The sequence below is a fragment of the Buteo buteo genome, chromosome 1 (genome assembly GCF_964188355.1).
Source record: "Buteo buteo chromosome 1, bButBut1.hap1.1, whole genome shotgun sequence".
Lineage (NCBI taxonomy): Eukaryota > Metazoa > Chordata > Aves > Accipitriformes > Accipitridae > Buteo > Buteo buteo.
Genome location: NC_134171.1, coordinates 28,602,813 through 28,616,668, shown reverse-complemented (window position 1 = coordinate 28,616,668; position 13,856 = coordinate 28,602,813). Strand labels below are relative to the sequence as shown.

Genomic DNA, 13,856 nt, shown 5'->3' with positions numbered 1-13,856 from the left:
AGCCTGTGGGTCATATTTCAAGGTGAGAGATTCTGCATAGTAAAGCAGTGATTTATGGGAAAACTTAGATATTTTGTGTAGTATAAGCTATGTATCCCCTGAGCATTGTCCTGAGGTAAGTCCCCTCTTGAAAAGGAATACAACAAGTAGAAATTTCAAAATGTTCAAGCAGCACTGACAGCACTGTTACAAAAATTTCCAGTTCCAGTGCCCACATTTCAAGATGGATCTGGAAACAATGGAGCAAGTTTAGAAGTTAAAGCTGAACTGATTATCTGTAGGTTGCATTTACAGTATGTGGTGTGAACTGTTCAGCATACTGAATGCAAGTTTCAGAGGTGACCTTAATCACTGAGTGTAGGTACTTGTGTCTGAAGAAGAGGTTTGATATGTGGCTAGGCAGTGCTGAAAGTTGGAGTCAAAGACTTGAACCTCAGAACAAAACAAGATTTTGTAACACTAAGGAGAATTAAACATTTCCTACTAATATGGGGAAAAATAGTGTATTCAACATTGCTTGAGTAATGAGGCAAGATACACTTTTGATCCACCTCCTTGTGTTCTAGTATAGCATTGGGGTTGCTGCTATATAGATAAATAGGGTTGCAAAACTAAAGGAAGAAGATATCTGTTTGTGAGATGTGTATGTAAAATACGTTATATTATACATATGTGTATATACACACATGCATTATATACTTCTTTTACTCTGCTTTTTCAGTCTGTATATATGAGTTCTTGTGTTGCCCTCCTTCCTTTATGAGCCCTGCAGATACTGAAAACATTTGCAGCTCAGGAAGTACTTACTTTTTTTCCCCCAGGAAATAAATTGGTTTCCAGAATCTGCTTAAACTTTCTGTGAAGCATGCTGTGGACAGGATAGTGATCAAGTGACTCTGTGCTCTGTGGTTGTACAGAAAATCCTTTGTGCAGCCTCACTGGTGTGTCTTTCTGTCAGGCTCAGGGTCACACCAGTAATCGGATTTGGAATCAGGGAGAATTTCCTCCCAAGTGAGATTGGCAGGCAGAAGGTATCTGAGGATATGTAGGAAAAGTATCTTGCCTGTCATTGTAGCTGGCAAGGCTGTTAATGACACTCTGTTTCTTTCTGTGTGTCTGTTAGAGGTTTAGATTTTTGAGATTTGAAAAATCCTCTTATTTAAGATTTTAGGTTTGTTATAGGGCACTTGGGCAATCTCTGATGGTTTGCAGTATAAAGAAATCAAATCTGATGACCTAGAGTCCCAATCCTATGAAATCAAAGTGCCTTTTTGTTTGTACCTTCCCCCTTTTCCATCTGCAGATGGACAGAGATGCTTCATTTTAATGTGCCAGATCATGAAAGAAATACCATCAGAGCTTTATTATTAACCCTCTTCATTCCACTGGGGACTAGGAAATATGCCCTTGTGTCCACGTTCTGGCTCTCCAGTACAAGCTAGAAGAAAATGCTTGGTAGACTGATGAAGTTAAAATGCATCCTGACCTCTTCAGTTTGTACCTTTTTCCCCTATAAACCAGTTAGGAGGAAAAAACTGAATTATCAGTGCCACCTGTACTTCAGATGTGGCTTTCATGGGAAGTCACTTAGAGTTTGTGCCCTTCTGTAAGTGCACAAAGAGAGTATATTCTGTAAGAGAATATATTTTTAAAACAGTTAATTTTTGTCTGCCCGGTAAGAGTGGTTTCCCTGTGTTTTTAAAGAAAAATAATTTTTGAAATGTTTAGCTTTTAAATGACTTTCGCTTGAGGAGCTTTCAATTTGGTGTTTGAAGCGGTGTATTAATCAAGCTGATGAAAGGATATTAGTAATCCTTAGGTGTGCTATAGTTGCATGATTTGAAGAAATCTGTGATGAAAAATTATTTTTTTTTTGTTACACATTTTATGTAGGAATTGACAGAAAGCACTGCATATTGATTCCTTACAGCTGATAAACACAGCTGCGCCCAGACCTTATGGTTTGTTGTACTAGCAATTTTTTCCAAAGCTTTTTTTTCTGTTCACAATTAAATTTTTACATTGCAAGACAGGTTTTGATTTTGGTTTTGATTTTTTTCTTTCCTTTACCTTTTTTACCTTTTATATCTATCTTATATCTGTTCACAAAGTACAGGTGGGGATTGCATTATGAAGTAAAAAATCCTAACAATTTGTTGTTGATAATTCTAACAATTCATATGGAATAAGGGAGCTGAATCATGTATGATCCTTTGGAAAATGAACAATCCAGAGGTTTAATTGTTCTGAATCTGATAAAAGAATATCAGGTTTGTTGTTGTTTTAGTAAATAGGTTAAATTACACTAACAATGTGGAAAGTTAATTAAATATGTAATTATTATGGTTACTGTTTTGTTTAGTGAGAACTACGGTAATTGAAACAGATGTCTATGTTAACAGCATTGGCCCAGTTGACCCAATCAATATGGTAAGTTCTGATTATTGACAGAAAACATTGTCTGAATGATGCTATGGGTTAATATTATGAAATAATTCTAATCTCATTCCAATAAGTTTCTTTATTTCTTACTGTGTATTCTTATGCTGTTGAATATGATTGTGATTATTGCAAAAACACGTTTAGACTCTCTCTATTTGAAATTGTTGTAATTTTAAAAATATATTTCTTCTTTATAAAAAATAAGGCCACACAGAGGACATTGTATCAGGTCCTTATTTTGGTTTGTGTTGAACATTTTCACTACGTTTGCTTATACCTGGTTTATCTCTGGCCCAGTGTAATTTCCTGGCGCTACTCTTCAGAGGTTAAGAAAAATAACAGTTGACCCAGCATTTGTAAATAAAACTATTTTCAGTGCAGTGATTTATTATTATTTTTCAAATTCATAAAAAGAAAAATTTGAAATTAACTCTTCTGTCCTCCTTTTTCATTGTCTTATTTAGCCTTATGGGTCTTCTTCAGTGTGTCTATGTGTGTACACATAGCTGGTTTTTCAGAAGTTAAGCAATGAAGTTAAGCAATGCATCTTATCTAGGTTCCGCTAGACCTGTTGAGATCTGACCTATCTATTTGGTACCAACACTGAAGTAACAGCATTTATGAGGAAGTTGAGTCTGTGGCGTTTTCTTAAATCGCTTAGATTTTCTGTGCGTTGTATGAAATGGTGTGTTGGAGGCCTTAGAAAGGCCTTGTTGCATGACTTCTCCTGGGGACCGCTGCCCAGGCCTAAGACTGGGACTGGCCCTTGGGCAAGTGTGAGCTCAGCCCTCTCCTTCCTTTTTCCTTTTCCTCCTCCCTACAGAATTGCTGACAGTGTTGAATTTGCATGGCAGAGAAGAGTTTTGTTCAAACTGAGGCTGGAGTATGCCACTGCAGGGGGCTTCTGAGCGTTTGGTGAAAGCACAGTAGTTCTTGATTAAGTATCTTGCGGTTTACATGTATGTCATCATGCTTGGGTGGCGAATATCGACTTTCAGTGATGGGAAGCCAAGCAGGAAAAAACAGTGGTACTTAGATACTATGGATAGAGGTGCCAAAAGTAAATGATGCAGATGGATATTCATTCCAGCATAATGGTCTGACAGGCTTAGGGTTGTCATTACCTGGGGCTGTGGCAGGGAAGTCCATGTCTCAGGCCAGGGCTGTATGTAAAGAAATGCGTGAAAGAGCAGAAGAGTGGTGTGGTGGGGGAAGCTTTCCAATGTCCATGTCTGGTATAAGTGGTGTCTTTGATTTTGTCTGTCTTCCTACTGCAGTCGTTCTCTTTTGCTTCTCTCCATTCTATCCTCTTCTGAAGGAACTTATTGTGGGAGAAAATGTGTGGCGGACAGGCAACTACCTGTAAGGAGGATATAGCAAATGGTAGAGGCTTCCTTTTCCAGTAACCAATGTAAGTCCTTCAGCCTGTGGCCAGTAGGTATTGCATACACTGGAACTCAAAATGAGAAATGCTTACAGCTTCGGTTTTCCAGTTTTAAAGAACCAGCATGTGACTGGCTTTGCAGGGTAGGCCTGCCCCATCTCCTCTGCCCTCTTTTTGTCTCTGCAGCCCCGGGCAATCTCCCCACTGTGATGTACCATGGCCTCTCCGGTGCCCACAGCTGCCTTCAGCTTGCTCAGCCCAGAGCCTGGGAGGCAGAATTATCACGTGCCACACTTGCAACAATGACAGTATCAGCCATGGGACTATTTCATGTCACTTGTTTAGAGGTCTCTCCACATCTGCTAGAGCTGTCCTAGAGCTGGGAGGTGATGCTTTTGCCATGGTGCTAATAAAAGCCAGTCATATTGGCTTTTAGTCCAAGGCGTAAGGATAGCACCATATTGAAAAGGCATATTATTTCATTAGAGAGCAGGATCCTAATGGTTATAATGTATATCAACTGAATGTTTATCCCTCTCACCTTCTGATTTCTGTTAACAAAAAAAGAAAACAATGAAGCGTGCCACCATAGGGTAATAAGGTAAATATCATTAAGACATAGAACTTTAAAAACAATTTTATGGTTTTTAAAAATGGGCAGAGAACTACTTAACAATTTAAATTATAGTCTAAGGGCACTATGGCCTTCATAGAAGAGCAATTTCTTTCACTGGGCTTGGACTTCAGGAACCTGGATCATATGAGCATCTAACATCACTACAAAAATCAAATGTTTGTGAAAGTAAATAAAACCATAAATACGCAAATAATTTGATTAAGGTTTCAAAAAAAAGATGTTTTAAATCTGGGAAATGACATTCTCAGCAAAAAAAAAAAAAAATTACAGATTTGACCCTGTAAGATCTCTTTATGTGAGCTGTTGGTTTCATTAGGAAGGCACTTTCCCTGGAGTCAATATTGTTTGAGATTGTTAACCAATAATCCAAAAATTGCTTCCATTTCAAGGGCTGTCCTTAGCCCTTCATTTCATCACTTAATGTGAGAACACATATCTGTGATTCCCCATTGAATTACTCATTTGCCAGATATGTTAATTCACTCTGGCAAATGATGTCCTTTAACTATTTAGTTTGGATACAATATGGCATGATGTAGAGAGCATTTTTTCTAACAATGATGCTGAAGCAGCATATCAAGGGAATTTGTTTGTCTGAAAGCTTCAGAGGACACATATTATGAGAGAAAATGGATTTCTTTTTATAATTCAGTCTATTTTCCTCTTGCTATCTGATAGACTTTTACCTTCATAAAAAGGATGCTTTAAGTGTATGTCTAATATTCATTAGAATTTGTTTTTGAAGGCTGTTGTGTTTTGACTTTCACTATTTAACAAAGATCTACACAAAATTCTAGATGGTATAGACAATCCATGCTTAAGAGATGTTTTTCTACAGCATGTGATCTCTTTAGGCATCCACAACCTGAGTAAACATTTTTAACGAGTGTCTGGATCAGTGGAGTATTTAGGCTTCTAATACTCATTAAGTCTAAAGATTTTTGAATCTGTCTTTTAGAGCTAACCTGTGCTATGCATCATGCAACAATCATGTAAAATGCAGCTAAGTGCATTTTTATGGCCAAAGTCTTGATCCTGAATAGCTCTGCAGTGGTTTAGGGATTTCTTAGCAGAATTTAGACATGCGTTGAATATTTAGAGCCTGGTTTTCCTCTGTATGGAAGCTCATTCAGTTGAGCACTTAATGTAGATGTACTAGGCTCTTACTACCTTTCTCTTTCCTTCCAAACTAGGGCCAAGATGAAAAAACCCCATTCTGGTGATACAAGTAGCAGAGTCTGATAAATGGTCCCTGTGTAGAAATGCATGTTGATCTACGTTGCTTGCGGGCCTCATTAGCTTTCTCTGTCCTGTATTCATCCCCCAAACCCTATGTTTTCATAAATACATAACGTTTTGTGCTACTGGTGCCCCAAGGGTTCCAGGGCAGAGCCATGCCAGCACCACAGCTTTTGTGGTTTGACAAGACCATGCAAGTGTGCAATTCCGTGGGTTGGGAGAGGCATGGCAGCCCTCCAAGACATTTTTACCTTCCTTTAACTAAGAGAATACCTGATCTTGTAATTTCTGTTTGATGAAAACTGTCATGACAATACAAGACTGCTACCCCAAATGAGAGAAATTTTTGGAGAAGGAATACAGGAGCAGTTCCTTAAGTAAGAAGCAGTATTGCATCATTGTGTTAAAAATTAAGAGCAAAGAGAAAAGTTTATACTTTCCCTGTTCTTAATGTCTATTTAATCAAGTTTCATATAGTAAATAGCTGAGCAATATCCAAGTAACAAAAATGGGGAAAGGGTTAGGAAGAGGGAGATAATGTCTATAGAGAAGCATAGAGATCATGACTGATAGATAAAAACTATCCAAAAGAAAATGCTCTACCTATCTGTCTATATCTGTCTGTAAGTATATATATAAAAAAAGGTATGTTTACAGAAAAAAATTTATGTTTTAAAATTCCTTTGCTTTTTCATGTGTTTCTAAGTCATGATTTAATATTTTGAAATATTATGGTATCATTGCCCTTTTAGTGTGTTTGAGGACTACATATTCCTTTCTTCCCTTGATGTGGATGCAGATGATGCTCTCTATTCAGCTTTTGTATTTATTAATGGAACTTACTATTAGAAGGTCCAGGCTGAAAATGCCAGGATAAATTTCTAGGACTGCACTTCACTGAAGCAGTTCAGTTTCCTTGTTATTTTCCAACATTTCTGTCTCTTCTGTGGATGATTTAGCTTTTGTTGCATGATCTTTGCTAGTTACCCTTTGAAGGCTACTGTGACTGCAAGCTGAAGGCCATACTTTGAAGCCTAGCACTCTTATTTTTAACAAGACAGCTAAACCACTGAGCAGATCAGATATTCACAGAATATACAATGTACTACTTTGGTACACAGACTGCATGGCCTAGACACTGTTAGGATACAATTTTTCCTGTCATATTGTACCATTTATGACTTTGTGTAGAATGTGTTGATGGTGAATTGTAAGTATCCTTTGATTTCTGAATTCCATTTCATTCTCAAGTTGCAGTAAAAAGCAGCAGATTTTTTTTTTTTTAAATTCAAGTGTATTCAAGTGTCAATGTGATCAGTATCCTAATACAGATTGCTCAATGTTGTTGTATTTGTGGAGGATGCTTTGTGGTCAGGTGTGTCACTGCGCATATTCTACTAGTCACTAGATTTGTATTGAAGGTTTGAAGGTTTTGTACTCTTACTTTACAGTGCCAGGTAATTTACATTAAGCACAATATAAGTAATTGTGACCCAGAGATACATTATCTGAAGCTACCTCGAAATCCAGTACTCAAAGGTTTACATGCTTTGTGTGCATTATTCTGTAAATTGATGTATTTTTAATGCTGTTTTTGAATTATATTGAATGTTTTGTTACTGAATGAACAGTAACTACCATAAAGGAAAGATGAGGCTTAGAAAGAGACAGAAATAGATACCGGAATTAGCAAGGCCCTGATCCTGCAGATACCTACGCATGTACATCAGTTTACATGTGTGAACCATGTCACGTTGACTTAAGAATTTAACAAACACAATAGGAAAAAAAATCTAAAGTAAGAAGTATATAAAAGGAAAGATATGAACTCTCTCCCTCTCTCGCTCCCCCTTCCTGTCTGTCTGTTACAGAGAGCTGTGTGTCTAAGTGAACATGGTTCCGTACAAGAAGCGTAAACATTATAAATCACAGTGCTATCCAAATGCTGCAGTGTATAGTAATAGTTCAGGACTGGGTGAACACTGCTTGATAGGGCATGTCGTGGTTTGCAAACTGCATGTGAAGTTTTTCCTGGAGGTTGGAATTGCTTTCATGTTTGAAGAAGACTGTTTTGAGGACAACCATTGTCTCTATGTCCAAGGCTGCAGGCTTTTTGCACTGCGGTTTGTTTTTGTCTCTATGTCTTTATGATGACAGACTGAAAGGAAGAGCATGAGGGATGCACTTCTGCCCATATCTGAGAATTTATGAGATTTCGTAAGGTTGTGTGGGTTCAGCGTGCAAGCACTGCAATTTTTTGGAGAGTCAAGTGTGTGGATTTTATGCAAACTGGTTCCATTCTCTTTCAAATATCCGATATAGTTGTTCATAAATCAGGACAGAAGTACCAAGAAGTCTTTGAATATTACCTGTTTCTTGTTGTACAGCATCTTCTTTGGAGTAAGCTAGAATAATAATTTTTTTCCCAACTTACTCTTTTATTTTGATTAGGAAAGATAGATTCCAATCATTTTGGTGCCTGTCAGCACTGCAAGTGATCAGAGTTAATTGACTGTTACTCAGATGGGTGTTTGAGATTGATGGACACAGTGTTCATTTACAGCTGCTGAGTAAATATTCCTTCAGTAGGCTTGAACGTTGTTTTTTCTTTGTTATGAAATACATTTAAGTGTCAAAAACCATATGTCTGTTAGTATTTCTTATTTTACCAGCTCTAGGAACTTGAGTAATACTTCACAAATACAATTTCATGAATGTTCTCTGTTTTTTTCTGAAAAAAATTAGCTTAAATTGATTAGTCCGGCTCTTGCAGGCAGCTAGAGTGCCTACTGCTTGCCCTGTTCGGTTTCAGGGGAATTGGCCAAGTACAGGCAATATTATGCTCATAGTGGCTCAGCACAGCAGTTCCTGTATTGCTCCCAATTTCTGTGATCATTTTGAGGGGAGTGGTGAGGGGTAAGGGAAAAGGCAGCCGTTGTAAGACAGACAAATATTGCAGTGGCTTTCTGAAACCAAATGAGAGTACAGGCATCTTTTCAGTGCCCACTTTAAACAGCATTCAGTACTTGTGCCATTTTCAGCTGCAGGTTACCAGTTGTCCCTTGATAGATATGAAGTCAGGACAGATAATTATGGTTTTACACGAGACACCAGAAAAATTTAAGCTCTTTGCTGTAAAATACAGCCTGATTTCTGCGTGCCATTTAGCAATGCGATACTCCAAGGCTGCAGGCTTTTTGCACTGCGGTTTGTTTTTAAATCTTATGTTAGAATAGTTCATGCTTTAGGAAACACTGGTTTTGTATAGTGCTATTGTATCACTTAAGCCACAATTGGCATGGTTTTAATAATAATAATAATAATAATAATAATAATAACAATAATAATAATAATAATAATAATAATTTACTTTGACTTAACTCCCTGACTTCAGTAGAGTGTGCCAGTGTACTGGTTGGAAGTCCAGTTTATACCATCTCAGATTCTTAGCATCCACAGCCAGAGCAATAACCAAACTGCTTTTGAAGTATCTGAGATTTCAGATGTTAGTGCTCTGTATTTGCATAAGGCTAATTTGTTAAAGAAATAGCAGAAGTGCTGAGCTGTGGACATGGTTGGGGCTAGAAGACAATTCTGAAAAGCTTTTTCCTTTTTATCTGTGGTCAGTCTGTCAATGTGTTGTGAGGAAGTCCCTTGATTTCTTTTCTGTTCCTAGTACTTGATCTATTTAAGCGTTGATGTGAATGTACTTCTTAAAGCTCTTCCTTTGGTACTTCTTTGCAGGATGTCTTCCATGGTCATCTTCTTTCTCCTGCTCTCAACTACTTCTTGGCAGTTTCATGCACAAATTCAGCAACCTTTCTGTGCTAGTTGCCTGCTATTCTGTGTACCTCCTCTTGTCCAATCTAAGATACCTCCTTGTGTCCGTCATATCTGTTCACAGGTGTTTAGTTAGCTCAATATGGCTAAATTGTAACTTTAAATCTTCCCACTTTTCACCACTTCGACACTCTCAGTTGCTGTGCATAATCACTACTCTGTGTGTCATCAAGGCCTGAAATCTAAAAACCTTCTATGACATGATGGATCTTAGAACCAGGAGTACTGTCTCAGTTGTAGTCTTTCAAATTCTGAGTGCAAAAGGGGTTTATTTTTCTTTATTTTTTAATATGTCACATGGAAACTCTCGTCCAGACTCCCATTGTTACACTAACATATTTTTGTAATCTTTCCAGTTGCAGCCTTGCTTTATTCATACCTGTGGTGGGTTGACCTTGGCTGAACGTCAGGTGCCCACCAAAGCTGCTATATCGCTCCCCTCCTCAGCTGGACAGAGGAGAGAAAATATAACAAAAGGCTCGTGGGTCAAGATAAGGACAGGGAGAGATCACTTAGCAACTACCATCATGGGCAAAACAGACTCGACCTGGGGAAAAATTAATTTAATTTATTACCAATCAAATCAGAGTAGGATAATGAGAAATATAAACCAAGTCTTAAAAACACCTTCCCCCCACCCCTCCCTTCTTCTTGGGCTCAACTCCACTCCCAGTTTTCTCTACTTCTTCCCCCCCCAGCAGCACAGGGGGATGGGGAATGGGGGTTGTGGTCAGTTCATCACATGTTGTCTTTGCCACTCCTTCCTCCTCAGGGGGAGGAGTCCTCACACTCTTCCCCTGCTCCAGCGTGGGGGCCCTCCAATGGGAGACAGTCCTCCATGAACTTTTCCCAACATGAGTCCTTCCCACGGGCTGTAGTTCTTTACTAACTGCTCCAGCGTGGGCCCCTTCCACGGGCTGCAGTCCTTCAGTCACAGACTGCTCCAGCATGGGTCCCCCGTGGGGCCACAAGTCCTGCCAGAAAACCTGCTCCAGCGTGGGCTCATCTCTACGTGGGGTCCACAGGTCCTGCCAGGAGCCTGCTCCAGTGCGGTCTTCCCACAGGGTTACAGCCTCCTTCAGGCATCCATCTGCTCCGGCGTGGGGTCCTCCATGGGCTGCAGGTGGAGATCTGCTCCACCGTGGACCTCCCTGGGCTGCAGGGGACAGCCTGCCTCACCAGGGTCTTCACCACGGGCTGCAGGGGAATCTCTTCTCCAGCACCTGGAGCACCTCCTGCCCCTCCTTCTTCACTGACCTGGGTGTCTGCAGGGTTGTTTCTCTCACATTCCAATCCCCCTAACTCACTGCAGGTTTCCCTTCTTAAATCTGTTATCCCAGAGGCACTACCACTGTGGCTGATGGGCTCAGCCTTGGCCAGTGGTGGGTCCATCTTGGAGCCAGCTGGTATTGACTCTGTTGGACACAGGGGAAGCTTCTAGCAGCTTCTCACAGAAGCCACCCCTGTAGCCCTCCCTGCTGCCAAAACCTTTCTACGGAAACCATATACAAAACCTTCTAGAGATGTCCTACAGAGAGAATTTTCCACTGTTTCTACTGAGTCATTTCTTGCTCAGGTTCTTCCTCCGTCTCCTCTTTCACTGTATATCACACATAAACAGTTTCCTTTCACTTTCAAGGCACTTCAAAGTCTATCCCCAGCCCATTTTTTGTTGTTTTTTTTTCCCCAAGAGGCCATTTTCTATCTCAGATCTCACTAGTTTTTGCTCCCATCCTTTCAACTTTTCATACCACTTTCTACCAAGCTGCTCTTTATGTTTGAAAAATTTTCTATAAATGTATGAAAGCTTCTTCATTGTTTCTCATCATGTTCCTGTTTAAACTTACTTTTCTTTTTTTTTCTTTTTTTTTTTTTCCCCTTTTTTTCCTTCTTTCTGTGGAGACTACAAAATAACACAAACAATTAAGCTTTTGTTGTGCTAAAATCACTCCCTGTAATTCTGACTGGTATTGGGTTCTTTGTTTTGTGTTACTTATGCCCCTGTTGTCTTTCCAAATCTTGTCTTTTATGTTTAATTCTAAACCATAAGCTCCTTGCAGAGGATGTATATCCTGTATAAGCAGTATTGAGTGCCTGCACAATTCAGTTCTGATCTGAGATAATCTAAACCAAGAATAATGGTAATATAAGTATCCACTGAGAAGGTAAAGGTACAGTGCTAAAGCTAAGCCAAACAGTGCTTGACTCCTGCTTTTCCCCCCAAAACTGCACAGATTGCTTGGCTGCTCTGTTGTACACTTTATTGTTACTACTGATACCTTAATATCCTCTCCAAATACTTTGTGTCTGCTTCTGCTGTGGTTGTCTCCCTTGTGTCTGCAGCTGAGACAAGCTACATTTAGTTCTTTGTCTTGTACCTCTTGTCTTTGTGTCAAATGGATGATAAATATTTTGAAGAACATTACACACCTGTTCTTTGTTATTGATTCCTAATCTGTCTGTCTGTATGGAAATTTGTGATGCTGCATTCCAGTTGTGGGAATAATTCTGCTGGCCTAGATTTGAACTGGGTTTCGGGAAAAAAGGCAGAGGATGCGCTTTGATTGTTACGATAGCTTGTAACAGCTTGTTGCAATAGAAACTGTCCTTGGCGATGGCTCCTACCTACAGGTTTTCATTGCCTCCTTTGCTGCTGCATTCCAGAGGAAAGCTGCTGTCATGCACTGGCCCCTACAACGGCCAGTGCCAGGATCTGTGCTGACACTACAAACCCCCATCCTCTGTTAAAAGCTGGGAAGCTACAGGAACAGGATTTTTCTCCTCATCGTGCATGCTACGGGAGGTTCACTTTACAAAGCAGGGGAGCGCTCTGGCTGCCCTTTCCTGCAGCAGCACCTCCAAGCTGTTTACTGAGGAAGCAGACCCACTCCTGGAAAGAGTGTTGCCCTGCTTCCTTGTTACGAGGGGTGACAGCACTGACAAAGCAGCTCTTAAGAAATGCAGTGATGTGGTTTAGTTAGTGGGTGAATGTAACTTCCCTGCCTGTTGATCTTGGCCTTCATTATTTGTATTCTGTTGTATAATTTAAATTTCATCAAGTCTTATACACTCTGGATGGTTATTTTGGCCACCACGGAAAATGCACATCTAAAACGCTTTTTGTTGGACTGTTTTGGAGTTTGTCATTTGCTGGCATACAGTAGTGCTGCATGAGATTTCACCTTCTTCAATAACAGTAGTGTCTCTACTGTAGAGGGTTATCCCCACAAAGGGTTATGCCCTTGGGGCCAGTAAGTAAATAGAGGCTCTTTTAGGAAGTTCTTAACAGTTGTCCGTGCTCTTATATCTTCGGTGTAGCAAATGACTGATATTTGGAGTTGCATGACTGCCTCATCAGCCAGAAAGCTAAACTGATAGGAGTGCTGTATTTCATGTAGGATCCATGTATCTTACAGGAGTTGCAAGGTAGAAACCAGAGAAGTGTCCTTGCCATATTGGGATTTTGAAGCATGGCAGGAAGTCCATGGAAATAAAAGACCTAACAGTAACTGTGCAATTAATCTTGCTTTAAAAACAGCTGAATGGTGAAGTATTGTGTTTGAGACTTTATAGCTTATTAATGAAAGGAAACTGTAGTAAATCATGTATGCTTGAGTAGTGTGCAGCTTTGTTGCTGAAGTTGTTTGTGGGACCAATTTTGACTACTTGGGTCTCTCTAGTTACAGGAAAGTAGATGTAGCTGCTGAATTTAAAAAGTACAGTTAATGGAGCTGATAAAACACTACTGACAACCTCAAAGCTGAACCCTTAATCCATACCAGCATCCACTCCTGGTTTTTTAATATATATGTATGTATTTATGTCTGGGTTTTGGGGTTTTTTTGTTGTTGTTGTTCCGAGTTGTCTTCTCCGGTTCTTTTTATAGTTTAATGTTTGTTTATGGGTGGCAGTGGCTGAAATATTCAAGTTTCAATTGAAAAGAAAACCAAAACTTTTTGTATTACTTTTCAGTGTGGGAATGTATATAGATGATATCATCTACTTCCTCTCCTTATGCTCTCTTCAAATGGCCAAAATCTACAGTGATCAAATAAAAGCAGAGATTTTGCTGAAGTGCTTTAGTAACTTTTCTAGCTAATCTTTTGACTATTGGCAAGATTTTAATCATAGTTTCTAATCTACAAAGCATTGAAACATATCTTGCCTTTTATTCATATTGTTGTTTGCATCTGTCATTTTGCATGTTCAAAATAAGAACTGGATAAGCACAGATGCCAAATTATGATGTGAAGAGTGATAGATTTTTCCTATATTGTGACTATGTAGGTCTTGCTGTACTCCCTCACCTTCTGT

General features: G+C 39.4%; 1 protein-coding gene across 1 annotated transcript in view; it reads left to right on the top strand.

Moving 5' to 3' along the window:
• Positions 1-13,856, top strand: part of GABRG1 (gamma-aminobutyric acid type A receptor subunit gamma1) — a 58,176-nt gene that overhangs the window by 24,524 nt on the left and 19,796 nt on the right. Inside the window, exon 3 of the mRNA XM_075041354.1 lies at positions 2,363-2,430. Coding sequence (XP_074897455.1) covers positions 2,363-2,430 — 68 coding nt within the window. The remainder of the gene's footprint in view (positions 1-2,362; positions 2,431-13,856) is intronic.